Consider the following 25735-nt stretch of genomic DNA (forward strand, 5'->3'; position numbering starts at 1 on the left):
TTGGGATGCCTGAGAAAGCAGCTGGGCCTCACTGGTTTTTGTCCTTCAGAACTGGCCTTGAGCTTGCAACAGTGTGAACAGCTTGTGGCCGAGCTCCAGGGGAATGTTCGCCAGGCGGTGCGGCTCTACCGCGCGGTGAGTAGCGGGCAGCCACTGATGGGCAGTGCTCCATGCTTGTCAGCTGAGTGTCTAGAACAGTAACAACAAAGGTTCTTCTACACACTGCATGGAGCGCTCAAGAATATTCTGAGCATAGTAAATGGGAGGCCAGGCCTCTCAACCCCAGAAACTGTTGGTTATTTCTAGGTAAGAAGCAGGGTTGTAGCATAGAACACCATGTCATTCAAGAAAATCCCAATTCCCATCTCTTTTATATCTGAAATGGTTTGGGTACTTTAGATATAAGAAACAATATAACTGTGTCACATTTGAAAGAGAGTTGTTGGGGAAAACTGTCAAGAAGTAGATGGTTCCAGTAGTCTGAAGGGATCCTCACCTGGGTCACCCGTCAGACTGACTCTGATCATCCTGGTCTTGTGTGTAGACCTCCTAAGCAGTCCCTTCTACTGGGTGGGCAAGGCGCTGGTCAGTAGAACCCTTTTCTACAGTCTACTGTCTGCTGTTCTCAGCTCACTGTCAGTGTTCCTGTTGCAGGTGACCAGCTGTAAGACACCTTCAGCAGAGCAAAGTCACATCACCCATCTCCTGAGAGACACCTTCTCTTCAGTGCGGCAGGAGCTCGAGGCTCTGGCTGGGGCTGTGCTGTCCAGCCCAGGTGGCAGCCCTGGGGCTGTGGGGGCTGAGCAAACTCAGGCCCTGTTGGAGCAGTACTCAGAGCTATTGCTAAGAGCCGTGGAGCGGCGCATGGAGCGCAGACTCTGAGTTCCGAAGCCTATCCCAAGAGAAATGCTCTCCATTCCAAACTGTAGCCCTGCTCCCACTCAAGAAAACATGAGGCTGTCTGGAGTGGATAGCCGTGGCCAATGCTGAGAGGCAAAGCAGCTCTCCCAGCGCCCTCGGGCCCTGTATTTATTAATTTATTTCCCTGGCTGTTGCCTCACTTCCTTGGGACTCCTGTCTCTAAAGCTTGGCCTGGGGCTCATAGCAGGGCAGGTCTTGAGTCTATGTCATCTTGGTGCTGTGAGGGGTAGGAGGGCAGCCTGCCTCACCTGGGGACATTGGGAAGGGCTGGCCTTCTCTTCTTAGAAGCCATTTGAAGTTACTTCAGGGATGAGCTCCCTGGGGTGGAGCATACACAGGGTATTCTGGGGTAGAGATGAGAGGTAATGTGGTATTCAGTATCCTAAAGCCAACTGTAGACCTTTACCTCTACTCCCACACCAGCTGCACTCCCCTGCCTGCCAGAGCAGGGGTGGTTCCCCCCCCCCCCAACTCATGGCAGTGAGAAAGACAGCTGCCTGGCCTCCAGGGTATTCCCAGCCATTAGAAGACTTGAGTTGGTATCAGGACCTGAGCCCCCACATTCCAATCCCATGTTCCCTGCAAGAGAGCCCTAGCGTTTTTTCTGCTCCCATCCCTTTTCCCCCTTTGGAGCTAGTTGTGGGATTTTGCTGCAGGACAGTAAAGCCCCTCTGCTGGGCACACACAGCCTGGCTACTTCCCTCAGCCTCCTAGGCTTCCTTGTTCTCTGACTCGGTCTCCAGCGGACGATTGAACCCCTGGGGACTACTTTCTTCCTACATCCTGGGCAATGCGCAATCAGAAACCTGTATAGGGAGCACCCTCGTGGTTTACAGGGCAAAGGCCCACCTTCCTAGGACCTTGGCGCCTCTCTCTCTCTCTCTCTCTCTCTCTCTCTCTCTCTCTCTCTCTCTGTCTGTCTCTCTCTCTCTCTCTCTCTCTCTCTCTCTCTCTCTCTCACACACACACACACACACACACACACACACACGCATGCATGCACACACACAAATCATATGCAAGGTCGAGTGCTCATTGTTAGGACACTTGCCTGGCTGATATGCACCTGGTTTCCTCACATTTTTGCCTCAGCTTCACTGGATGAACTGGATCTCTGATCCAGAAATACAAAAAGGAATGGATACACTAAACAAATTCTAGAGTCTTGGTGTCCACAGCCAGGCTGACAGGAGATGTCCTATGGGGCACCTGGCACAGGCAGGAGGCTCTTTTTCAAAGGCAGTGTTGGGTGCCCAGGGATACTGGACACTGGAGATTGTGGAATGGAGGCGCTGGGCAAGAGACACGCTGGAAAGTGATAGCCGGACAGGTAGGTGGCAGAGGCAGGGATAGAATTAAGGTAATTGTTAGAGGGTAAAGAAAAGAGAGAGAGGCTGTAGGTAGGAACAAGTCGTGAGATGGTTGCAGAATTGGAGTGAGTATGTCTTTGGGCCTGGGCCCTCCTTTCCTCTGCATCAGGTAAGGCAGAGTGACATTTCACCAGGTTTAGATGACAAAAACCAGTAGAGACCTCGAAGCCACTTCAAGTTTTGAATGCAGAGGCTAGAAGGAAACTAGGTTTTAATGGGTCCTTAGCTTTGTTGGTTCGGCCTCAATGTTGAGTACACCCAAACCATGCGTGCCCATTTTTCTAACATCCGCATAGCCAAACTCCTAGTCCAAAGAACCGCAGCAGCTGGAGGTGGGCCGGTTGGCAGTCTGAGGGTTAGAAGTCGGCCCACAGCCCTGACCTCCACCACGTTTTAGAAGTCTTTATGCCACCTGCCCTTCTAAAGGGAGCGCCACTACCCTGCATGGGCGGGGTCTTGTGGTGGATGGCGTTTTGTCCCCTTGTGCATGTCTGAGGCCACTGGCAACTGCTGCCCCACGTCCAGGTTTGTCCCATCCCATTTTGAAAGCCCCTTATTTATAACTTTTATACCGTGGCGCCAGTCTCCACCCCGGCTGTACGGGGCGGAGCTGTTTTAACGTTTCGTTTGTACGGATGTATGAAATTGTCAATAAACACAATCATTTGTTAACTGGCCAGCAAACTCTGAAAAGAGCGCCGCTCGTCGCGCATCCTAGATGGCGGAAACGTGGGCGGGACTTCGGTCCTGGAGCGGAAATAGGGGCGGGTTCTTTTCCCGGGGGCGTCATGGCGGAGGCGGCTCTGGAGGCAGTTCGGAGGGCGTTGCAAGAGTTCCCGGCGGCGGCTCGCGGTGAGTGGACTCTCACCGGCAGCAGCGACCGCGCAGATAGCGCGGAGGGAGCCTGGGGCGCCGGGAACTCGGATTGTACATGAGCGCCCGACCGGTCGCCACACATTTTCGTGTGTAGCCTTCTCTAGCTGGCGGACGGGTCCTCAGCTCACGGTCGCACGCCTTGCTGCCTTCATGGGGTGCAGTTGTGGCTGTCAAGACCCAGCACAGCTCCGACGGTAGTCATTGTGCCATTCTCAAAGCCAGCGGGGTGCTGAGTCCTGTGCCCTGCCTTGCTATACTTTCTGTCCGGAACACTCACCTCAGATAGCTTGGATACTGGTGGGTTCTGAGGAGAGACGCAGGCGACTTCCCTCGTTCATTCAGACTCCGAGCTTTGAGGATTGTAAGCAGCCGCCCAGTTGATCTTGGCTGTTCCTCTACTATGAGTTTCGATTCTTTCTCTGCTCCTCCCTACATCATTAAACAAGCTGGAGAGATGGCTCGGTGGGTAGGTAAAGTGCTTAAACACAGGATGACCTGGGTTCAGATCCCTAGCACCAGTGTAAAACACTGAGTGTAGTGATAGTGGATGTCTGATGGGGTTTCAGAGGTAGAAGGTAAAGTCAGGAGAGCCGCAGGGGCTCCCTGGCCAGCCAGCCTAGCAAATGCTGAGATCCAGAGTCAGTGACTTTGTCTCAGAAAATAAAGTAAGAATGGTAGACACCTAATGTCAACGGCCTCCACACATGTATGCATAGGCACACACCACACATGCCCACATTTGGAACGCGCGCGCGCGCGCACACACACACACACAAACACGCGGAGAGCGATCTATCTAGCACAATTTTGTCAAATTACCAGCGGTGTCATACACAAGTGGTTAGAACAGTGATTCTCAATCTGTGGGGCGAGACCCCAGTGGAGTCACATGTCAGATATCCTGAACAGACATTTATGTTATGATTCATAACTAGTAAAATTACAGTTATGAAATAGCAACAAAATAATGTTATGGCCTAGGGTCACCACAACATTAGGAACTGTATTAAAGGGTAGCATATTGGGAAGCACTGTGTTAGAGGCCGGTCACGGTCAGTGGAGCCCTCGGAGGGGGTGTGCCTGCTGTGTACAGCAAGCAGTGAGGGCTGAGCCTGGAGCAGACTTTGTGTTCATGTTTATTTTTGTTAGTTAATTTCTTAACAGAATTGCTGGGTCAGAGGGTTTGTTTGGAGTTCCTTTTGAAGCTTTAGGGAAGAAAAATTACCCCTCCTCTAAAGGAAATGGTGAGCAAATGAAACTAGCATAATTACGGAAAATCCAAAGGATAGAAAAGGGTAGTTTCAGGTCAGGCGATGGTGGCACACGCCTGTAATCCCAGCACACGGGAGGCAGAAGCAGGAGGATCTCTGTGGTTCCAGGCCAGCCTGGTCTACAGAGGGAGTTCCAGGACAGCCAGGGCTACACAGAGAAACCCTGTCTCAGAAAACCAAAGCAAAGAAACAGAAGGCTATCTCTACACATTTTAAACACCAGGATAGAGGAACACAGAGCATGTAGGAGGCCTGGGTTCAATCCCAAGCACTGTACAGATCCCCAAGAGCAGCTCGGGTGTCCTGAACCCCAGCTCCCATCTAAGATTTCTGCTTTGTGGGGTTGCTGTTCTTCCCTTTCACGGCTGCTTGGTAATTCTTACCCGTATTCAAGGTAGCAAGCATGTGGCTAGCTGTTTTCTTTGTAGTTTTCCTGGGCCTACCAATGGCATCCCATGTGGTTCCAACTTCCAATTTAAAGATAGTCTCTTTCTGACTGACTGTAAGGCAGGATAGTCAGCATTGGAGATGTAACTGAGCTCGTATGACGTCAGGGATAAAATGAATGTCATATACTTTTGTCGAGGGTTGCAGTAACTGCTGCATTTTGGTCAGACATTAAGGTTGAAAACTAACAAAGCAAAGCACTGCTCTCATAAAAACTGAGAGAGAGAGAGAGAGAGAGAGAGAGAGAGAGAGAGAGAGAGAGAGAGAGAGAGCACAGCAGGAACAGCCCATCTAGAGTGGGGGGGGGCAAGTGGTCAGGGTTAGGCATGAGACTGGATCAAAGCAGACTGGGGAAAAAAGGGCTGGGCTTAGTCATGGAGCAGCCTGAATGTATGCCAAGGGGGACGGAGTTCTGCCAGGGGTGACAGTGAGCTGTCAGAGGATCCTTCATGAGGTATATGACAAGGTGAGATGGCGCTCAGATGAGAGATATTCTTCTTCTTCTTTTTTTTTTTTGGTTTTTTTTTGTTTTTGTTTTTGTTTTTCGAGACAGGGTTTCTCTGTATAGCCCTGGCTGTCCTGGAACTCACTCTGTAGACCAGGCTGGCCTCGAACTCAGAAATCCGCCTGCCTCTGCCTCCCAAGTGCTGGGATTACAGGCATGCGCCACTGCCCCCGGCGAGAGATATTCTTGAGAGGGAACAGGATTCCACCAGAAACACCAGTTTGTTCACTGCAATGACCAGCCAGCCAGAATGTGAGGCACTTGGTTTTGACTTTAAGCAAATGTTTGCTGAGCACCTACTGTGTGCTAATGTGCTTGCTGTTGTAGGGATGAGCTGTCAGAGGCAGCACTTGGGAAACATGGCAGTCACTCAGCTATTGTGATGTTTCTAGTCTGCTGAGACAAACCAATAAAGAAATGAGAAAAAATACACAGGGTCAGTAATGATAAATCTGTGGAGAAAAGCTAGGCAAGGAGATGATTGTTTTTAACAAGTGACAGTTTAAAGAGATGGTCAGAAAAGGAAGCTTCATCAGTGTGACGTTGGACCAAAGCACCAGAGAGAAGGAGAGGGCAGTTTTGAGAGACAGAGGGTAGAATCATCAGGACTTAGAGACACCTAGGCCCAGGGTGGGGTGGGATAGGGTAAAGCAACACATACACACACACACACACACAGAGGATGGCCTTGAATTTGCTATGTAGCCGAGGGTAGGTTTGAACTGATACTCCTGATACTACCTTCCAGGTGATGGGTTTTCAGATGTGAGTCACCATATCAGTTTAAGGGTTACACAGTCAATGTCTCTATAGGGTGGCACAGTGTATATTAGTGTTGGCCCTAGGTGGCTAAGGATGCTGCTCCTGTTCTGTGACACCAGAGCTCTCTCCAGCTCCTCCCTGTCTTCTAGTGTTGTCACTGGACAGTTGTCTCCCTGGCAGAATAGATAAGCCATAAAGGTGGTGAGATAGTGGGGTTGTCCTCTCAGCCACACTGGCCAGGCCCAGTGCTGGCTCCATTTCAGATGTTCAGTGATTGTCACCATTGGAAGGTGTCTTAGGATTTTTCTGCTGTGAAGAGACACCATACCACCACAACCCTTAAAAAGGAAAACATTTACTTGGGGCTGGCTTACAGTTTTAGTTTAGTGCACTGTCATCACGGTGGGAAAAGTGGCAGTCTGGAGATGGAGCTGAGGGCACCACATCTGGATCTGCAAGAAGAGATTGTCACACTGGCCAGATGTAAGCTCATAAAAGATCAAAGGACCCCTAGTGACACATTTCCCCTAACAAGGCCACACCTCCTAATAGTGCTGCTCCCTATTGGCCAAGTATTCACACACATGAATCTGCGGAGCCATACCTGTTTAAACCAACACAGTAGTGGGGAGCATCCCAGAGCCAGACCCACCACAGTTAGCTTGTGGCCACCAGCTCAGCCATGCAGGCCTTCTAGGTCAGCAGCAGCCCTGCTTAGGATGTCCATCGTAGAGGGTCTCTTGTTGCACACAGTGTGGTGACAGTTGGGTACCACTGATTTCACGCCTCCTCCCACACCACTTCTTTCTTAAGACCTCAGTGTACCTCGTGTTGTGCCCTACCTGGACGAGGCTCCAAGTCCACTCTGCTTCTACCGGGATTGGGTGTGCCCCAATAGGCCCTGCATTATCCGAAACGCTCTGCAGCACTGGCCGGCCCTCCAGAAGTGGTCCCCCTCCTACTTAAGGTAAGGCATTCCTTGGGAGGTGGGGTGGACCAGTGACCATTAGCAGCAGACTACAAACCAAGTGTCCATTTCTTCAGAGCCACAGTGGGCTCCACGGAGGTGAGTGTGGCTGTGACTCCAGATGGTTATGCGGATGCGGTACGAGGGGACCGCTTCGTGATGCCTGCCGAACGCCGCCTGCCCATAAGCCATGTGCTCGATGTGTTGGAGGGTCGGGCCCGGCACCCAGGAGTCCTCTATGTGCAGAAACAGTGCTCCAACCTGCCCACTGAGCTGCCCCAGCTTCTGTCTGACATGGAGTCCCACGTGCCCTGGGCCTCTGAGTCACTGGGTGAGTGGATGGTAAGAGACAGGGTATGGGGGTGAAGGGGGAGATAGGTCGGCTCCCTTGTTCATCCTCTGCCTTTTGTATTGGCTCTGTGTGTGTGTGTGGGGGGGGGGGAGGTGCTACCTACCTGCCACTCCAGGCTTGGATTAGAATGCAGAAACCCTGCACCAGCTGCTGTCTCTGCCATCCCAGGGACGTGCTCCCAGTGTCACCTTCTCCAGACTCCTTGGCACTCTTGGTTCCCACTCATATTCTGCACAGCTGCCCCACACGTGAGTGGTTCTCAGCCTGGTTCTCACTCACTGTGTCCCACAGGAAAGATGCCCGATGCCGTGAACTTCTGGCTGGGTGACGCAGCAGCAGTCACATCCTGTAGGTGTGGAGACTCCTGAAGTGGGGAGGGGGCTGGAGGGGCAGGGGCAAGAAAGGTGGACCCCAGCATGAGTACCTACGATTTCTTTGGTATTGTGGGACTAGGAGACCACAGAGTTTCTCCTGACTGCGGGAGCACTGGGGACAGGGAATACTATACCTTTTACATGCCTCTTCAAAAGTTAGGGAGGTTGGAGAGTAGGCCTGGGTCAGGAGGTAAAGCCCGTTGGTGAGCCAGATGCAGGGGAGCCCACATCCAGGTTTTGGAGGCCAAGTTCTGTGATGCTGGCTAGAACCTTGGAATCTCCCCGAGTCTGATTATCCTGTCTGGGCTTTCCCTACTCTGTAGGTTCTGCCGGGGTGTAGGGCAGAGGACAGTGTGGCCTGCTCTCCTCTCCTTAACTCCAGGTTTTCCGTGTGTCGGCAGTGCACAAGGACCACTATGAGAATCTGTACTGTGTAGTCTCTGGCGAGAAACACTTCTTGTTACATCCACCCAGCGACCGGCCCTTCATCCCTTACAGTAGGTGATATATAAGAAGCTGGTAGCCACTGGTGAGGCTCCACGAGGTCTCTGCCACGGGCTCCAGCCCTCTGGTCTCTATACAGGGAACACTGTGCTGGTTATGGTGGGCCTGCCTGACAGGCTGTTGGCCACTTACCTCCCTGACCTTGCCTTCAGATCTCTACACACCAGCAACCTACCAGCTGACGGAAGAGGGCACTTTTAGGGTGGTGGACGAGGAAGCAATGGAGAAGGTGTCTGTCCTGTTCTTGGGCTCTGGGGAGTGGGTAGACCTCCAGGGAATAGGCACAAAGGGCCTGGGGAGGCGGCCCCCCACTCTGAAAATCCCTAGGCTGTAATTCTTCAAGTTGAGAGGAGAGGGGACAGAGCTGGAGATCTTGGGGGCCTCAGGGCCTGCTCCCAGGCAGCTTCTGTGTCTCTAGGTACCCTGGATCCCACTGGACCCCTTGGCTCCAGACCTGGCCCGGTACCCCAGTTACAGCCAGGCACGGGCCCTTCACTGCACAGTGCGGGCTGGCGAGCTGCTGTACCTGCCAGCTCTGTGGTTCCACCATGTCCAGCAGTCCCACGGCTGTATTGCTGGTAAGGAGCACCCTGGGCATCCGGGGGCAGGCCTTGCCATGGCCTAGCAAGGTATCGAGTTGGGTGGCTCTGGCTTAAATCTCACATCCAGATCCCTCTCCTCTCCACAGTGAATTTCTGGTATGACATGGAGTATGACCTCAAGTACAGCTACTTTCAACTGATGGACGCCCTCACTAGGGCCACAGGCCTTGACTGAGGAGACCCTCACAGACCCTGCAGACACTGCAAGGACAGCAGGGATTGAGGGGGTTCTTTGATTCTACAGGCGGCCTGGAGTTTGAATATGCCCTGGCTGCTGCCCAGGTTCCTGCCTGTGTTGAGATCAGGCATTGACGGACTTGGAATATAGTTGGAGGTTCAGGAAATGCCAGGCAGGTCTGGGGGAATGTGCCAGGAAGTTGCCACACAGGTGACAAGGAAGCACGGATCAGGTACAGCAGTGCCTCTCACCAGTGCTGTGACCTTGGGTGAGTCACCGCATGTCAGCATCAGTCCCTTGCCTGTAAATGGAGATAATAATGGCTCTGGCTCCCAGAGCTGTGGGAATAAACATGGCCAGTGTAGAGGAAGCCGTCAATAAAAGGTGACACTGATATGCTTGTTCTCATGTTCCCCATCACAGTTGCCCTTCGTGGCCTGCTGATGGCCTGAAGGTTCAAGATGACGCTAATTGGGAGGCGAAAGCCAGATCCACATCTGGGATGCTCCCCACAGCAGCTGTGTTCTAACTGGCTGGGTGGGGCTTGGTTGGCTCAGAGCCACTGGTGCTATCTCTAGCTGGTGTCCCAGACTGCCTTTCCTTCCCCAGATCCAGGGAAGCTGGTGGGACTGGAGCACAGAGGGTGACCCCTGTCCTACAAAAAACAGGAAGGGACAGGAACCATGTTCCTCCTGGGCTGTTCTCTGAGGAAAGAGTTGATCTCCACACCCAGACTCCTTTGTCACCCTGCTGAGGAACAGGGGGAGCCCCCACATGCCATCCCATAGGCCTCATCCCTGGCCACCCAACTCCCGGGGTGGAGGCAGCCTAGCGTGGCTTTGAAGGGCTGTTTTATGTGGAAGCCACGCCCCTTCAAAATTGTGATGGAGCCTGAGGTACTCTTCTGAGATTGCCCAGGGCTCCAGTTCAGACTGGGTATTCCTGTCGTACTGGCACTGGGGAGGAGGTTGCGAAAGGAGGCACTGCCGACATGATCCCCAGCCGAAGTGCTTACCGCTGTCTTGGGGACCACTGTCTGCTGTCCTGTTCAACCTCTAACAGCAAGAGGAGAACCCCTCCTCAGTTAGGGCTGGCTGGGCAGCCCAGCTAGCAACGACTGCAGAGAATGGACTTCGGGGAGCCTGAAGCCAACTCCAGGAAGAATCACTGACTCCAGCCTTAGCTTAAGGTGTCTCACTTCCTGGGCAGGTGGCTGGGTCAGCAGTGGGCGTGGGGCTTGGGTGGAGCAGAGGAGTCTGGGAGGGATCCAAGAGGAATGTGTGGCCAGTTGGCTCACCTTGGCTCTGGGTTTAAAGCCGACAGTTGTTGGTCCTGTGGCCACTACCCTATCATTCCTGTTCCTGTGGACCTGGTCTCATGGCTCTGGTAAGGCTCCACAGGGCACTGGGTACCCATTTCTGACTAGGCTCCCATCCAGGGCCTGGTAGCTACTGTTTCTAAAGGGAGATATGGGCTTCTCTGAGCAGAGGGAGGGATACTTCCCAGCTTCAGACCAGACAGTGGAAGCCAGCGCTGGGATGGAGGTCTGTCTTGGGAAGGGCCCTAGGCAGAACTCCATAGATTTGAACCCTTAGAGCTCTGAGGATCTTATCTGCTGTTCTGGGAGCCCTAGAAAGTAGCTGCTCCATGCTTCTGACTTGGATGCTTGGCATGTGGGAGCCCCAGGGGCGCCTCAGAGATGAACTTCCTCAGCTCTGCTCCTGACCGTGCTGAGCTCCCGGAACCTGACCACTGGCACCTTTCTGGCTGAAGACCGAAAGGAAGGGCCAGGTGGCACAGGCATCCTCCAACCCTGGGACACTGGCAGGTGTCCGCAGCTCCAAAAGCAGAGGAGAGTTGGAAGGGTGGTCTGGGCTGGTAGCTGCCGTCCCAGCCCTGCGGGATCCATCGCCAGGATGGGGTAGATGGCATGGATTTCAGCTCGCTCATGGTGCCTAAGCCCCAGTGTAGTCCTTCCGTACCTTGAAGATCAGCCCTAAAGCCTCTTAGTAGGAGTGGGGTGTGGTGGCAAGGCAGAGGGTTAAAAAGACAAAGGGTACCATGCCCAGAAATTGTGTGTGACACTAACAAGCTAGCTTGCCTGTGTTTTGAGCCAAACCAGGCCTCAGGAGAGTGGCCTCAGTTTCCTCTCAGGGTTGGCCATTGTTGTAGCTCCCTTTGTAGGATATGTGACAAATAGGTAAATATATGCTGAGCCCTTGGTGTGGAGCTGGCACGGCGTTATATAATTATGGAAAGCTGTCATATAGATCTTGTGTCTCTCTGGCATTCTGATGGGTACAGGTAGGCCAGGTCCTTTTGGTAGAGAATTATGCCTTAAGAGTTTGTCCCTACCTCCCCTGTGACCCTGTCACATTTGACCTCATCTACCTATAGCAAACCTGCCCTGTTTACATGCAGGCAAAGGTGCCAGAGACATGCCTGCTTACTGTGCGCATCCTCCAGGCCAGTGGCTTGCCTTCCAGGGACCTAGGTAAGCACAGTGCTTCCCCGGCCTTCAGCTAAGCAGACAGCCGTGTTGAATACCAGTGGGAGGGTCTCCAGGGAAGGCTGGGCTGGTCGTGCAGAGACTGCTGGAGGGAAGATCCTGAAAGCGGCAGAGGGCTCAGCCCTATGGACATGAAGTCTCAGGGGGAGGAAGTGGACTCAGTGGCAGCCTGGGAACGTTCTTGATCAGACCCGACATGTGTTCCTCCTTCGTGCAGTAACATCCTCTGACTGCTATGTGACTCTGAACCTGCCCACGGCCTCCAGCCACACGCTCCAGACACGCACAGTCAGGAACAGCAGAGACCCCGTTTGGAATCAGAACTTCCACTTCCGGATCCATAGGCAGCTCAAGGTAGACCAGGCATCAAGTCTGGCCCCGTCCTTGTCCCGGTGCTCCACTGCCACATGTGTCTCCTAGTCTGCCATTCCTGCCCCGTTCACCATCTCACTCCTCTCTTTGTGCTTCTTCCAGAATGTTATGGAACTGAAAGTCTTTGACCAAGACCTGGTGACCAAGGATGACCCCGTGTTGTCAGTGCTGTTTGACGTGGGGACTCTGCGCGTTGGGACTCAGCGCGAGAGCTTCTCATTGAGCACTCAGGTAAAGCTCGGGGGTGGGGTGGGGGAAATAGCCCCCCCTGCCCTGTTCTGGGGGCAGAGCTTTGGAGGCTCCCCTGCTCCTGGGAGAGGCCCAGGAATCCCAAGTGACTTCACCAAGAAGCAGTCCTTCTCCAGCTTCTTTCTCACCTGGTCAGAAGCATAGTTTTCTGTGAGCAGTCAAGGGAGTGTAGACAGAATGACCTGGAAAGGGACGGTTGCCCTTCCCCACTACCAAGGCCTCCGCAGCCGCCTGGCCCCTCTGGTTTGCCAGGCCCTCTGACTTGCGTCTCTTTCTAGGAGGATGGGCGCTTGGAAGTTGAGTTTCGACTTCAGACTCTGTAAGTTGGTCTTGGGAGTGGGGGAGGGGATGGGAGAGGGTGGTGAGTGGCAGTGGGAAGCTCCCTTCTGAGAGGGGCAGTGCCCAGCTCACCTAGGCTGGCATCCCTTCCTGGTAGAGGAGGAGTTCCCGGCCTCTTGCAGAGAGTCACTGGGTCCTCTTTCCAGGACAGACTGTGAGGAACAGCTCATCAGCAATGGTATCCTGGTGGTGAGTGAAGAGCCCGGGGCTCCCCTAGCTGTCATCCCTCATGCTGTCTGCTGTTCTTCCAGGCCTGACACTGGTCCACACAGTCTAGGTCATGTAGGCCGAGTTGGGGGCCTTGGTATGCGTGTTCACCAAGAGAGTACATCTCAAGCACATGCTTAGTGACTAAGGGTGATGGAAGAATGTTCTGGGAATAGGGATCAGGAGCCCACAATGTACAGCCCCAAAGATGGGGTGCACCTTGTGTTTAAGGGGATGTCTTGACCATAGGCCCGGGAGCTCTCCTGCTTACATGTTGAACTGAAGAGGACAGGAGAACCAAAGAGTGAGTTCTCCCCCCTTAGGGAGCCCTTCCATCCTGTCTCTTCTCCCTTTCTGAGGGGTAAGCTTATTGTGCTGGCTGCTTTCAGGTCCCAAAGGCAGGGCGGAAGGTTGGGAGGCAAGTTTATGCCAGGTCTGCCCTGGGCTCCATCTCTCCATCTGGACCATGCCAGAGACGGAGTTCCCTACAGACATGATCAGGCATTCCCTGGACAGATCCCGTCCTGAGTTCTGGTTCCTGTTTCTAGGGTCAGAGCGCAAAGTTCAACTTGTGGTTGCTGGGGCCTGTGAGGGCCCCCAGGACGCCTCTGCCGGTACTGCATCTTTCCACTTCCATTATCCAGCCTGCTGGGAGCAAGATCTGAATGTCCGTCTGCAGGTGGTGTGCCTTGCTCGTGGGACCCTAGAGCCACTGCCCCTCTTCTCTCAGCACCTCTCAGCCTGAGCTGTGCTCCCCCGCCCCACCCCCTTGCACTGCTCCTGTCCGTCAGGTCATGTGGGTTAATTTCTTTGTTCCCTTCCCTACTGTTCTTCTGTCCCTGCCACGGGGAGTTGGTGGGGTCTTAGCAAAGAAAGGAGTAATGACTCGAGGGGTCCTTTCTCTCCCTGATCCTAAGGATGACCCCCATGAGCAGCTGAAGGTGCCACTACAAACTCTACCCTCTTCGCAGCTGGTGAGACTCGTCTTCCCCACATCCCAGGTACTGGTCATCTAGAGGAGCTGGGGTCATGCACGGGGCTGCTGCTGACCCTGGTCTGCAGTCAGCCTCCTTCAGGCCATGCCGAGGGATCAGTGGGTGCAAGGGTAGACCTGTGGAAGTGCTTGGGGCCCAAGGGCTCGTGGGGATGTTCTGGGGTTCACCAAGGCCACAGTGGGGCGGAGGTACCCAGCCTTTCTCATCATGGTCCTCATGGTTTCCAGGAACCACTGATGAGGTTGGAACTCAAGAAAGAAGAAGGGTAAGAGCCTGTCTGGGGATGGGAGAGCGGGACGGCACCCAGGCAGGGCAGTTAGTCGGGCCGGGGGTGGGGAAGACGGAAATGCAGCACCTCCTGGGGACAGAGGGCTGTGCATCAGGACGAGGCTTCAGCGTGGACGGGCTGTTCTTAATGTCCCCACTTGGGTTTGCTACAGTATGTGTGGGCCCTGCCTAGTACGCCATCCTGGGAAACTCAGGATCAGTGTCTTATCTAGATTAGCAGGCAGGGAGGTGAGGACAGTTCCGGAGGCTGAGGCAGAGCAAGGACACCAAGAAGGGGGAGGTATGCCTCTTGGCATGGAGACTGTTGACGAGTTGCCATCTTGGGATAGTGGTTCTTCCTCACAAATATGTGGAGGCAGTGGCCTTCTCTGCCCTGTTGTCATTTTTGGAGATGTGGGTGAGGGAGAGATTGGACTTGGAGATGGAGGTCAGCCCTGGAACCTGGATGCACCTGTTCCCAACGTGCTTTACCACAATCACATGTCTGCGTGGTTCTGGGGTCCCCACCACCACCACTCCACAGCAAGTCGTGGTGCTGACTGAGAAGAGAGCGAGGGTCTGGCTGGCGAAGACAACCAGGTTCTTCCTCTGTAACTGCTTCTCGGTCTCTTTCTTCTCCCCAGACCAAAGGAGCTGGCCGTGCGGCTGCGCTGTGGGCCGTGCCCCGAGGAGCAGGCCTTCCTAAGCAAGAGGAAGCAGGTGGTGGCTGCCGCCCTGAAAGAGGCCCTACAGCTGGACCAGGACCTGCGTGAGGACGAGGTCTGAGGCTGGAGCATGGCTAGGTGGAGAGCTTGTCAGGCCTGCTCGGAGCCTGCCTGCTCAGTGCTGGGGTAGTTGTGCAAGCCAGAGCTGGTGCCCACTCGGGCAAGCCCTGCTGCCCTTCCTCTTCCTCAGTGCTGTCAGAGTGGCACATGAGCTACCTGGGGCTCAGAGATGGGAGTTCCCACAGCTGGCCTGCCTTCCCTGTTTCTCCGTCCCCCACCTGACTGATGAGTAAGGTGGCGTCACTAGGACAAGGAGGGTCTCTTGGCTCAGAATAGTCCTCAGAGGTTCAGACCTGCCTCAGCTGTCTCCCAGGGCAGTAAATTCCAGCACTGGAGAGCAGGGCTTTTGGGAGACCTTCGAAGGAGCCTTGGGGGCTTCCAGAAGGTGATCTCAGACTCCTATGGGTGCCAATAAGCAATAAAGCCTGGCTCTTGTTAGGCTGTCCTTCCTGGAGCTCTGATGTTTGAAACAGTGAGACCTTTGGAAGGCTGCTTCTGACTGGATTCTCAGCAGGGGTAACTCAGAGCTGGTCCCCAGGTCCAATCACATGTTGACTCCCATGCTCATGTCCCATGCAGCTTTCTCTATCCCTTGGGCTTTTTTGAACCTGGCTTTCCTCTTCCAGATCCCAGTGATCGCTGTGATGGCCACTGGTGGTGGGATCCGGGCGATGACCTCTTTATATGGGCAGCTGGCTGGCCTGAAGGAGCTCGGCCTTCTGGACTGCATCTCCTATATCACAGGGGCTTCGGGGTCCACCTGGTGAGCCGGTTGTGTGCTGAGCACCGGGGGGTGAGGGGAGGGGATGCAGTAGAAAGGAAGTCCTAAGCCCATGGCCCCTGAGCAAACCGAATGGACTGGGAAAATGCTCGGTAGGGCAGTGTGCTCCCGGGAACAGGAAGGTGCTGGCCAGACGGGGGCCTTTGTGATGACCTTCGCCAACTCCTAAGCTTGTCCTTCCCTCAGGGCTTTGGCCAACCTCTATGAGGACCCAGAGTGGTCTCAAAAGGACCTGTCAGGGCCCACAGAGTTGCTGAAGACCCAGGTAACAAAGAGCAAGCTGGGTGCACTGGCCCCCAGCCAGCTTTGGCGGTACCGGCAAGAGCTGGCTGAGCGTGCTCGCCTGGGCCACCCGACCTGCTTCACCAACTTGTGGGCCCTCATTAATGAGGCCTTGCTTCATGACAAGGTAGGGAGAGGGGTGGGCCCCGGGTTGGTAAAGCTAAGGCAAAGCCATCTGGAGGTGGGCCCTTCCCTGGGTGACGTGGGAGACTCCCAGCATCGGGAAGCTGCGGGCTTGGGCTGAGCTCTTTCCTTCCCTCAGCCCCATGAGCACAAACTCTCGGATCAGCGAGAGGCCCTGACTCGAGGCCAGAACCCTCTGCCTATCTACTGTGCCCTCAACAGCAAGGAGCAGGGCCTCAGTACCTTTGAATTTGGGGGTGAGTGGCTTCAGAACTGGGGCCTGTACTCTTGCGGGTGGTAGAGTACAGTGTAATTAGTCCTGTGTATAAGAGGTCATTCTGATGTCCCCTTCTCTTGGTCCAAGTACCGGAAACTAGCACCCTATTATCACCCTATCACCTCTTATGCCCTTGGGATTGGGAAAGAGGCCTTAGTCCCATGCTTGTAACAAGGCCTGCGATCCTCCTCACCCTCTGGCAACCCTGAAATCCAGTCCCTGGCCTTCGAGGCTGAGGTGTATTGTCTTCACAGAATGGTGCGAGTTCTCCCCCTATGAAGTTGGCTTCCCCAAGTATGGCGCCTTCATCCCCTCTGAGCTCTTTGGCTCTGAGTTTTTCATGGGGCGGCTGGTGAAGCAGCTTCCTGAGTCCCGCATCTGCTTCCTGGAAGGTGAGGAAAGCCCTCCCCTGATGCCTCAGCCAGAGAGAGGAGGGTCAGCGCAAGGCTTGAGGACCTTTCTCTTGGTGCCCCTTTCTCAGGTATCTGGAGCAATCTGTTCGCAGCCAGCCTCCAGGACAGCTTGTACTGGTCCTCCGAACCCAGCCAGTTCTGGGACCGCTGGGCCAAGGACCAAGCCGAGCTGGGTAGGTGCTTGGGCTTTTCTGTAGGAGAGAGATGGGCAGCCAGTCGGGAGTGTCTGAGGCATGAGGACCTAAGCTGCTTCTCTCCCATGGTCACCACAGAGGCTGGGATAAAGGATCAGAGGCCTCCTTTTCCTAAGGTCACCCTCATCACCTTACCCCTTCTCTCGCCTGTGCAGACAAAGAGCAGGTCCCCCATCTGAAGATAGTAGAACCACCAGCAACAGCTGGCAGGGTCGCCGAGCTCTTCACTGACCTCCTGACAAAGCGTCCCCTCGCCCAGGCCACCCACAACTTCACGCGTGGCCTCCATTTCCACAAGGACTATTTCCACCACCCTCACTTCTCTGCCTGGAAAGGTATCTGCTTCACTGCTCAGTCTGGGCTCTCCAGTTTCCTTAACTTCCGAACACACATGCTTCAGGCTGGTGGGGACCAGGGACAGTCTATGTGGGTCTGAACCCCATCCCCAAACCTTTGCAGCTTCCAAACTGGACGGGCTCCCCAACCAGCTGACACCCGCCGAACCCCACCTCTGCCTCCTGGATGTTGGCTATCTCATCAATACTAGCTGCCCACCCCTCCTACAGCCAACCCGGGATGTGGACCTCATCTTGTCACTGGACTACAACCTCCACGGAGCCTTTCAGGTGGCAGGGGTGGAGGGCCATGTAGGCTACCTTCTTCTGGGCCCCTGATGGATCTGCTTTAGGGTCTGGTATCTGGCCCAGGTTCCTTTAGTGGGTACAAAAGTGGCACCATGTGTCATGGATGCTGGATTGTGTTAGCCCCTGCAGGGAAGTTAACTCTGCTCTGAGAGTAGGAACCTGATCTGTTCATCTGTCTTGTACCATGGTTCTTTTTACTGTGCCTGAACCCCACAGAGGTCCTGGTATGACCACTGGTTCTATATGGCTCCCGTGAGGAGTTTGACTCCTGCTTTCAGAGGGCTGTTGGCCACTAACTAACTCAGGAGAGCCTGGGACTCCAGGTCCACTGGCGTCTCCATTGGTGTTTGAGCACCAGGTCCTGTGCACCTTAGTGGATGGCCTTGTTAGTCAGCCTTGTATTGCACACACTGGGAAGCTCTCTGATGCCCCCTCTGCCTGCCCAGCAGCAGCTGCAACTTGTGAGCCGGTTCTGCCAGGAGCAGGGCATCCCTTTCCCATCCATCTCACCCAGCCCTGAGGAGCAGCGGCAACCTCAGGAGTGCCATCTGTTCTGTGACCCGGGCCGGCCCGAAGCCCCAGCTGTGCTGCACTTCCCGCTGGTCAACGACTCCTTCCAGGGCCACTCAGCCCCTGGTGAGCCTTGGTCACTTCTCCACCCTTGCCTCAGTGCAGGTGACCCCAGGACCCCTGCCCAAACTGCCCTCTTCCCACAGGGGTGCCACGGACATCGGAGGAGAAGGCAGCTGGGGAGGTGAATCTGTCTTCGTCCGACTCCCCATACCACTACACAAAAGTGACCTACAGCCAGGAAGATGTGGACAAGCTGTTACGTCTGACGCATTACAACATCTGCAACAACCAGGATCGGCTGCGGGAAGCCATGCAGCAGGCCGTGCAGCGGCGGAGAACACGCAGGCAGTTTAGGCCGGAGTGACAGCTGAGGGACCCTGGCTGGCTTCCATCTGGGTCACTTGATCTTCAACTCCTTTCCCTTCTGTTCTGAGTTCAAGACCAGCTCCAGACTCTGGAGACTCTGATGTCCAGCACAGCTCCACAAAGATGCGTGTCTGGGACCTCCAAGGTGACACTAGCCTGTCAGTAGCCCTGTCACAGAGTCTAGGCTGGAAGCTGCAAGCAGAGGTGCTATGGCGACTGTTTGTCATGGATGGACTTGGGGCAGTGTTGGCTGCATGACAGGACATTGTGACATGGGACACTTTACATGTTACAGGGGCTCTTATAAATGGGAGGTGCTTGTGGCACTGTCCCAAGACCATCTGCTGTACCAGGCTGTTACTTCCACTCTGAAAACAAATCCCTTTCTAAGAGGCCACTAGCATGGACGTTCCGGTCCTGTCACAGGTTGTCATCTTTGCTCAGAGATCTTGCAATGAAGCCATGGTTCATCTCAGGCATAGCCAGTGACACGTGACATCAGTGTTGCCTGTCCTCTGACAGGAGCTGTGTTCTCCACACTGGTCATGAGCAGCCATGGGAAGGGTTGTTGAATGGACCAGTGGTCGAGTGGTTCCCAGGATGTGTCTCCACTGGTAGCCCCGAGGATGGGTGTTGGCTCACGATTCAATTCAAGGTTTAGACCTGTTGGGAGAACAGACATTAGGAACCAAACACCACAGGATCCTCCCTAAACATGGTGTGTAGGCCTCTCCTCCTGGAACATCCCACCTGCTCCTAGCTTAGGTGTGGAGAGCAGCTGCTAGAGGCTGTGAGATGAATGGGGTATAACAATTTTGATTCTCATGATCCAGCAAGCTCTGTCAGCCAGGCAAGTGTTTGTCCCAGCACCACCCACTGTGAGCTGGACCTGGCGGCATAGGCCTCTAATCCCAGCTACTCAGGAGACTGAGACTCAGGAAGAGTAAAGTTCAAAGCTAGCCTGGGCTACAAGAGTGAGTTCAAGGCCACAATGTAGCTGTAAGGTAAAAGATAGCTTGAGGGGGGAGGGAAGGGGGACCACTGGAGAGATGAGTTAGTGGTTAAGAGCACTGACTGCTCTTCTAGAGGTCCTGAGTTCAATTCCCAGCAACTACATGGTGGCTCACAACCATCTGTAGTGGGATCTGATGCCCTCTGATGTGTCTGAAGACAGCTACAGTGTACTCACATAAATAAAATAAATAAATCTTAAAAGGATAAATCTCCATGGTAAAGTACAGGCCTCAGTTCACCACCAGAAACTGATGTGTACATCCTTGTGCACGTCCGGTTCCTTCATCTCTACCTCAGAGTCAAGCTGGAGCTCAGGAGGCTTGCCAAAGAGAGGGAGGCTGTGTCAAAGACCACAGCTGTGGCTGTCACCTGCTACAGCGCGAGAGCCCTCAGACACACAGTTGTGCTTCAGTCTAGATGTATGGATATGACAGTCATACTGGACCCGGGGACCTTGTGGGGGCCAGGGGGTGTTCACATCCTCTTTTATGTGCCTTAATTCTTAGGGGGCCTGAAGCTTGGAGATAGATAGGAAGGCCGAGATGGCTGAGCATGAAGCCAGGATCCACAAGAGGCCGAGTGTGCCAAAGAGGAGTCTGTGTCCAGTCTGCCTAATCCCTTAGCCTTTATACTTACCATTGGCCTGGCCATGCTGACACGCTGACCCTGTGTCCCCCTGGAATCAGGGCCAGGGACAAGACAGGCTAGAGCTAGAGCACAAAGGCACTGTCTCAGATGTCTCAGAGCAAGGAGAAGTTTGAGAGTGAGGACTTGGGACAGACAGTCCAGGAGCATCTGGTGGTGTGGGGATGCGGAGCAGTAGCAGCATGTGGAGCTTCTGGGGGTAGGGCCTGTGACCAGCAAGGGCTCCCCAGGTGTAGAAGGTGGGGAGATGAGGGAAGGTGGGGTGAGCCCCTGTGATAGCGCGATCCCAGAGTCTCTGGGGACAGGGAGCCTGTGCCTGAGCTCTGCTGTCACCTCAGAGTGCACGTGTGTTGGCTTCCAGCTTTCTGAGGGGTGGGAGCAAGGGTCTCTCATGTGAGGCCTCACCAGCCCCCTCAGCAGAGCGGGCTTTGAGTTCCTGGCATCTCAGGATTAAGAGAAAAACCCACTCCACCAGTGTCCACTTGAGCACAGTGTCCTTGCTCTCTGCTGGGAACCTGGCCTTGGGTTCTAGGCTGTAGAACCAGAAGACCACTCCTTCCTAGGAGCTGTGTCCCTGTCCCAGGGACTATGGGTCACACTGAGTCAATCCTAGTCTGCCTTCTACTCTGGTGCTAGAGTGTGGGCGAGTACTCAGCAGTCCCAAGCAGACTCCTTGAGACGCCCTGAGACCCCAGTGCAGGAAGGTGGAAAAATGCAGGGTCCCTTTGGGATTCTGAAAAAAAAAAAGGTGGGAACAAAGGGAGGTGACAACAGTGAGGGAGGGAGCTAGGACCAAGGGACAGTAAGGAACCCCTGGTACCCCCATCACTCCACAGAGAACCCAGCAGACTCATGAGGCAGGCACAAAAGGCCAGGGTATGTTCTGCACATTCTTTCTGCCAATAAACCTGGGCTTGGCCACAGTCCAGACCAATCAAGGCCTAGCATTTGAGTTAACACAGCCTGAGTCCAGGAAGGAACAGAAGCCACACAGTCTCTGGCTGAAAGGGGTGGGGACGGAGGTAGGGGTCAGTATAGACTCCAAAGGACAGGACAGGACAATCTTTACCTCTGCTACTGATTACCTGTGTAATTTTGTTTGTTTGTTTGTTTGTTTGTTTTCAAGACAGGTTTTCTCTGTGTAGCCCTGGCTGTCCTAGAACTCAACTTTGCAGACCAGGCTGGCCCTGAACTCAGAAATCCACCTGCCTCTGCCTCCCAAGCGCTGGGATTAAAGGCGTGTACCACCACTGCCTGGCCGTTTGGCTGTGTTTTTAAGGAGTTTTAAATTCTTTGAGAAAAACCGTTATGTCCCACTTCCTAGACATTAGAGATATCGGCTATGAAAGCTCATAGCTCCGTAAGATACAAGTAACACTGGCAACCTGGGCCCCAGCACCCCTCCTTCCTTCCCCTACAGCCCCCCTGCCCTGCTACCCAAGGCTGACTGGCAGCCTGCAGCCTGCTTTTCAGACGTACTGCAAACAGACTTCAGTTCTGCTCAGCCTGCCTTCTAAACTGACCCCGCCAGCTTCTGGCTGGACCTCTGCCTGCAGCCCCAGCCAAGCTTGCTGTCAGGTCCCACAGGCCTCCAGGCCTCACCTTGGGACGAAAGTCTGCTTTCTGTCCTCCAGCCTCTCACATTCAGTTTCCTCAGGTGCAAGGGGGGACGGGTAAGCCAGCTCCTGTGGAGAGATGAGGTGCAGGGATCCCAGGGCCCCCCCCCCCCCGCTAGTCCCTGTGGGAGCTATCTTGTATCCCCCTGAGATGCTTCTAATTGCCCGAGGGTTCTTACCCCAGTGCCACTTGGCACTTCTGCCTTCCTCATCTCTGAGAACAGGCTCAAGGCTCCCCTTGCCAAGATCCCATGGCTATTGGTCCAGAAGCTGGTACTGGGCTGCGGGGAAGGTAGAAAAAAGGGCCCCAGGCCAGGCCTCAGAGTTTTCCAGGAAAAGTACTGCCCAGTTTACATGGGGAAGAGGAAAGAAGGCTGAGCTCAGACAGGGCAACCAAGAGGGCAGGGAGATCTTGACAGGGCAACCAAAGCAAGTAATCCCCTTCTTCCCCTTTCCTCATCTGTGGATAGAAACTATAGCCTTCTCTGAGGCCACCCAGGAAGCTATGCAGGAGTCTGCCGGGAGTCACAGTGCCAGGCCCAGTGCCAAGGCTGCTGAATATGGGATTGCCTGCAGTCAGAGCTAGCACACACCTGCCTCCCTTCTGTGGGAGGCTGCTGGTTAAGTTCCACAGACACCTCCATGACATGAGCACCCTTTGCCTCCTGAAAATACAAGATGGGGGTCCAATTTTCAGGCCCGGCACAGTCAAGAAGGGAGACACCCGCTCCTTATTCCTAGCATCCCCCCTGCCCAGCACTCCTGGCCTCTGTGCCTGCTCCAGAGTGTGGACCCTGGACACCTGTGACCTGGCTACATGCCCCAGGGAGATAATGGTAGTCTGGTGGGGGTACCAGGCTACAGTTCTTTTATCTCAGCCAGATGTGCACCTAACCCCCAGTGTTCAAACACAAGTCCACCCCGTTCTCTCCCGCTCCCGCTCCAAGAGTGCTGGTCCCTTCTGTAGTTATGTTTCAGCTCTGAAATCATTCCTCCTCACTCACCCACAGGAGCCCTGGATGACAGGGGTTGGTGCTTTTCCTGAAGGAGAAGCCCTGAGGAAGACTCCACAAGGCCTTACTGCCCTAAGGAGCCCTAACTTGTAGACTGACCAATTGTCCCCCACTCCCACCCATCCCACAACCCTCACGCCTCTTCTCGGTATGCCCAGCCTCCCCTCCTCCAGCCCTGAACCTCTGTCATCGCCTGAAGCTGGATGAACTCCTCCTCGTGGGCTGCCAGTAGCTTTTCCAAGCCCTCGTGTCTGTAGAGCAGACGTTCCACTTCCAACACTGAGTGCTGAGAGAAATGAGTGAGCACGTGGTTCAGTTCTGGGGTGCTGCCTCTCTTCGCCCTCCCCCCAGGCTTAGCCCAAGGGCCAGTGAACTGAGACCAGCAGGGCCTGCCTGCCCTTACCCCACGGCTGGGGTCCAGCAACAGGCACTCCCAGGAGGCCAGCCAGGCCTCGGCCAGCTCCAGCCTCTGCCGCAGCTGTTGCAGGCTCCGGTTCTGCTCCAAGCGTTGTCCATGCAGGGCCCAGGCTACCTGAAGCTCCTGCAGATGTCTTTCCAGCTCCTGCATACACTCTGCCACCTGCAGGAAGGGTGCCTTGAAGGTCCGGGCAGAGCTCTCGCCCACCAGGGCTAGCAGGAGAGCTTTGCTTGCTCAGCCTTCCTCAACCTCCCTAGGGCTGCTAGGCCTCAGCAGTGAGGCTCCTCCGACCTCTGTGCTCACACCTCCAGGGACATGAAATGGCCGCTGTCCAGCAGCCGCTGCCCTTCCTGCCGTGTGCTCTGGGCTTGAAGGCAGCACTCCTGGACTGCTTGTTCCATCTCCTCATGCTGCTCAAGGAGCTGCTTGGCCCCCGCCACATCCGCAGCCTGCTTCTCCGAGGACAGCAGCTCCTGCTTCTCCTGAGCCCACGCTCTGCCAGGCAGGGAGAGAGAGAGCTACTAGCAGAGACGGTGAGGCGGCCTGGGGGACAAGGGCAGGAAGTGCTACCCACCCAAACATCAGGATAGGCCAGAACTGAGCTAACAGTATGCCCCCTACTTACAGCAATTCCCGGCAGCTCCCAAGAAAGGTGTGGCCCCGGGTAGCCTGCAACAGCTTCTGGCTCCATTCCTGGACTCTGGCCTCCAGGTTGGCCCAGGCCCCCTGCACCTTGGTGAGCCACTCGCCAAGGCTCCCCTGAGCCATGGGGTAGTGCTGGCCGAGCCGATGGGCCTCCACCTGTACTCTTGACACCTCCTTTTCAATAGCCCTCAGTTCTCTCTGCAACCAGAATATGATGTTGTACTGGCATGCTCTCCACTCAGTAGCCCTTAGCCGGTGGAGACCCCTCCATTCTGCTTAAAACCTGGTCCAAGTCCCTTGGGCTAAACAGGAGTGATCTGATACCCTGGAGAAGTGGCTCAGGGGCAGGACCCAGGTGAGACCACTGCCCGCCATCTCTGATGAGGGACTGAGGCACACAAGTCTTCTGCCGTATGCCTGGGGAAGTGGGGCTGAGGTGATCAGCTTTGGGCAAGGCCTTTACCTGCAGGCACCTATGCTGCTGCTGCTGCCGCTGCAGTAGGGGCTGTGCAGGCGACAGGCTGTGGACTCGGAACTCTTCCTCCAGCAGGGTGGTCTTCCCCTGCATACAACCCTGAAGCTCTGAGGCAGCCTGCTCAAAGCTCCGGAGATCACAGGCTGCTGCCAAGTTCTGAGAAAAGATGAGGGGGATCCTGTTAGGCTGTGCCGTGCTCCCCGCTCCGTACGCCCTGAAACATGCCTACCTCTGTATGGACTCTGAAACATGCCTACCTCTGTATGGACTCTGAAACATGCCTACCTCTGTATGGACTTGGATTGCCTTGTTTAGCCTCTCCCAAGTGGTCTGGACGCGACTCTTCAGAGCTTGGATCTGGGGATAGAACCTGGGTGCTCCTCTTTCTAGGGAAGCCATCAGCTCCCTCAGGGTCTGCATCTTGGTCTGGCCCAGGTTCTGGACTTCTCTGTTGAAAGCACCAAACCTGTCTTCCAGCACCTAGGAGGGGTAGGGTCAGGGATTGCAGAGTTACTGGCAGTGGCCCCAACATCACACTTAACCCTGGAGTTCTAGAACTGCAGACTCTTCCAGTGACACCCCTCCAGAATCCTTGTTCACCCCTCAGAATCTCCCATTCTCAGAATCTTCCTTACCTAAGGAAGCTTCATCCCCATTCTCTGGGTCTACCAAGGACTAACCCACCTTGATGCCGTCTAGATCCCGTCCATAGTCCTGGGACTCGGCGACAGCCAGCTTGGTGCTCAGCCAGGCGTCCAGGAGCAGGGCCTCTTGCTCCAGCTGGTGTAAGCACAGCTGCTCACGCAGTGCTTGCCCCCTGCCTTCTGCTCTCTGCAGCAGCTGTGCATGGGCCTCCCTCACAGCCTGCAGCTGGGCCAGCACCCTAGGACTATGACGGGAAGAAAGGACAGCATACTGCATCCTTCCTTCTCCAGACTGGACCAGCCTCCCTCCTCTGCCTCTGACAGGGGCACCCTTATCTCTGCTCCCCCGGGAAGTGTGTGGCTCTGGCCTACCTGCCTGGGTTCCGCCCACTCTCCAGAAGGGCCACTGTTTGCTGTAGCTGCTCAATGCGACTGCCGAACCCCTCCAAGTCTCTTCTGGTGGCCTCCAGGCGCCGCAGAAGAGCCTGTGTGGCCTCAGCATCCTGGCCCAGGTCCTCACAATCCAGAATATGGCCCCGCTCAGCTAGCCAGGATCCTGCTTCCAGGAGCTAGGCAGTGTAACAGCAGGAGTTAGTTTTAGGCCCAGGACTATGGCATGGGAGCCTTAGGATTCAGAGTGGGAGTTAGAGGGTATATGGGGTGGGATTGTAGGAGGTGTCTTCAGCCAATTGCAGGGGGAGAATTGCCTGGAGAGCCCTCATGGGTCCTTCCTAGCACCTTCCTGAAGAATCTCACTATA

At 54.9% G+C, this 25735-nt stretch overlaps 4 protein-coding genes across 7 annotated transcripts in view; 3 read left to right on the forward strand and 1 right to left on the reverse strand.

The window, feature by feature from the left end:
* Mapkbp1 (mitogen-activated protein kinase binding protein 1) overlaps positions 1–2963 on the forward strand; it is a 54399-nt gene extending 51436 nt beyond the window's left edge. For both annotated transcript variants that reach the window (XM_052183302.1, XM_052183304.1), the window contains exons 30-31: positions 50–135; positions 655–2963. In XM_052183302.1, coding sequence (XP_052039262.1) covers positions 50–135; positions 655–882 — 314 coding nt within the window. In that variant the 3' untranslated portion in view covers positions 883–2963. The remainder of the gene's footprint in view (positions 1–49; positions 136–654) is intronic.
* A 96-nt stretch (positions 2964–3059) lies between these two features.
* Positions 3060–9523, forward strand: Jmjd7 (jumonji domain containing 7). Of its 2 annotated transcripts, XM_052183307.1 has the most exons (8): positions 3060–3143; positions 6966–7119; positions 7197–7450; positions 7763–7819; positions 8247–8342; positions 8502–8578; positions 8768–8927; positions 9038–9523. In XM_052183307.1, the coding sequence occupies exons 1-8, from the start codon at positions 3080–3082 to the stop codon at positions 9124–9126; spliced, it is 951 nt and encodes a 316-aa protein (XP_052039267.1). In that variant the 5' UTR covers positions 3060–3079; the 3' UTR covers positions 9127–9523. The 2 variants fall into 2 exon arrangements, with proteins under 2 accessions (XP_052039267.1, XP_052039268.1); XM_052183308.1 differs by lacking the exon at positions 8502–8578 and having other exon boundaries at positions 9038–9135.
* Positions 9524–9614: 91 nt separating this feature from the next.
* On the forward strand, positions 9615–18845 carry Pla2g4b (phospholipase A2 group IVB). Of its 2 annotated transcripts, XM_052183305.1 has the most exons (21): positions 9615–10318; positions 10446–10515; positions 11551–11623; positions 11856–11992; positions 12113–12241; positions 12538–12578; positions 12745–12787; positions 13055–13109; positions 13354–13484; positions 13723–13806; positions 14028–14065; positions 14712–14847; positions 15479–15615; positions 15820–16042; positions 16178–16295; positions 16570–16707; positions 16797–16901; positions 17078–17257; positions 17382–17548; positions 18016–18202; positions 18283–18845. In XM_052183305.1, exons 2-21 carry the CDS (start codon positions 10507–10509, stop codon positions 18501–18503), a joined length of 2352 nt encoding a protein of 783 aa, XP_052039265.1. In that variant the 5' UTR covers positions 9615–10318; positions 10446–10506; the 3' UTR covers positions 18504–18845. The 2 variants fall into 2 exon arrangements, with proteins under 2 accessions (XP_052039265.1, XP_052039266.1); XM_052183306.1 differs by lacking the exons at positions 9615–10318; positions 10446–10515; positions 11551–11623; positions 11856–11992 and having other exon boundaries at positions 12146–12241; positions 12750–12787.
* An 87-nt stretch (positions 18846–18932) lies between these two features.
* Positions 18933–25735, reverse strand: part of Sptbn5 (spectrin beta, non-erythrocytic 5) — a 44015-nt gene continuing 37212 nt past the window's right edge. Inside the window, exons 55-66 of the mRNA XM_052181678.1 lie at positions 25348–25544; positions 25016–25220; positions 24617–24811; positions 24320–24487; positions 23837–24054; positions 23517–23706; positions 23197–23373; positions 22975–23079; positions 22374–22445; positions 21960–22061; positions 21767–21849; positions 18933–19168 (exon numbers count right to left, since the gene is read on the reverse strand). Of these exons, the coding sequence (XP_052037638.1) occupies positions 19156–19168; positions 21767–21849; positions 21960–22061; positions 22374–22445; positions 22975–23079; positions 23197–23373; positions 23517–23706; positions 23837–24054; positions 24320–24487; positions 24617–24811; positions 25016–25220; positions 25348–25544 (1725 nt within the window). The 3' untranslated portion in view covers positions 18933–19155. The remainder of the gene's footprint in view (positions 19169–21766; positions 21850–21959; positions 22062–22373; positions 22446–22974; positions 23080–23196; positions 23374–23516; positions 23707–23836; positions 24055–24319; positions 24488–24616; positions 24812–25015; positions 25221–25347; positions 25545–25735) is intronic.

This window comes from Apodemus sylvaticus, chromosome 5 (genome assembly GCF_947179515.1).
Source record: "Apodemus sylvaticus chromosome 5, mApoSyl1.1, whole genome shotgun sequence".
Classification (NCBI taxonomy): domain Eukaryota; kingdom Metazoa; phylum Chordata; class Mammalia; order Rodentia; family Muridae; genus Apodemus; species Apodemus sylvaticus.

Excerpts from the sequence above, each read along its gene's own strand:
- Pla2g4b (XM_052183305.1), top strand. Across the intron at positions 12,579-12,744 it reads GAGTTTCGACTTCAGACTCT|GACAGACTGTGAGGAACAGC; the intron begins GTAAGTTGGTCT and ends TCCTCTTTCCAG. Across the intron at positions 16,902-17,077 it reads CAAGGACCAAGCCGAGCTGG|ACAAAGAGCAGGTCCCCCAT; the intron begins GTAGGTGCTTGG and ends TCGCCTGTGCAG.
- Jmjd7 (XM_052183307.1), top strand. The coding sequence starts at position 3,080 with ATGGCGGAGGCGGCTCTGGAGGCAGTTCGGAGGGCGTTGCAAGAGTTC. Across the intron at positions 3,144-6,965 it reads GTTCCCGGCGGCGGCTCGCG|ACCTCAGTGTACCTCGTGTT; the intron begins GTGAGTGGACTC and ends TTCTTTCTTAAG. Across the intron at positions 7,820-8,246 it reads CGCAGCAGCAGTCACATCCT|TGCACAAGGACCACTATGAG; the intron begins GTAGGTGTGGAG and ends GTGTGTCGGCAG.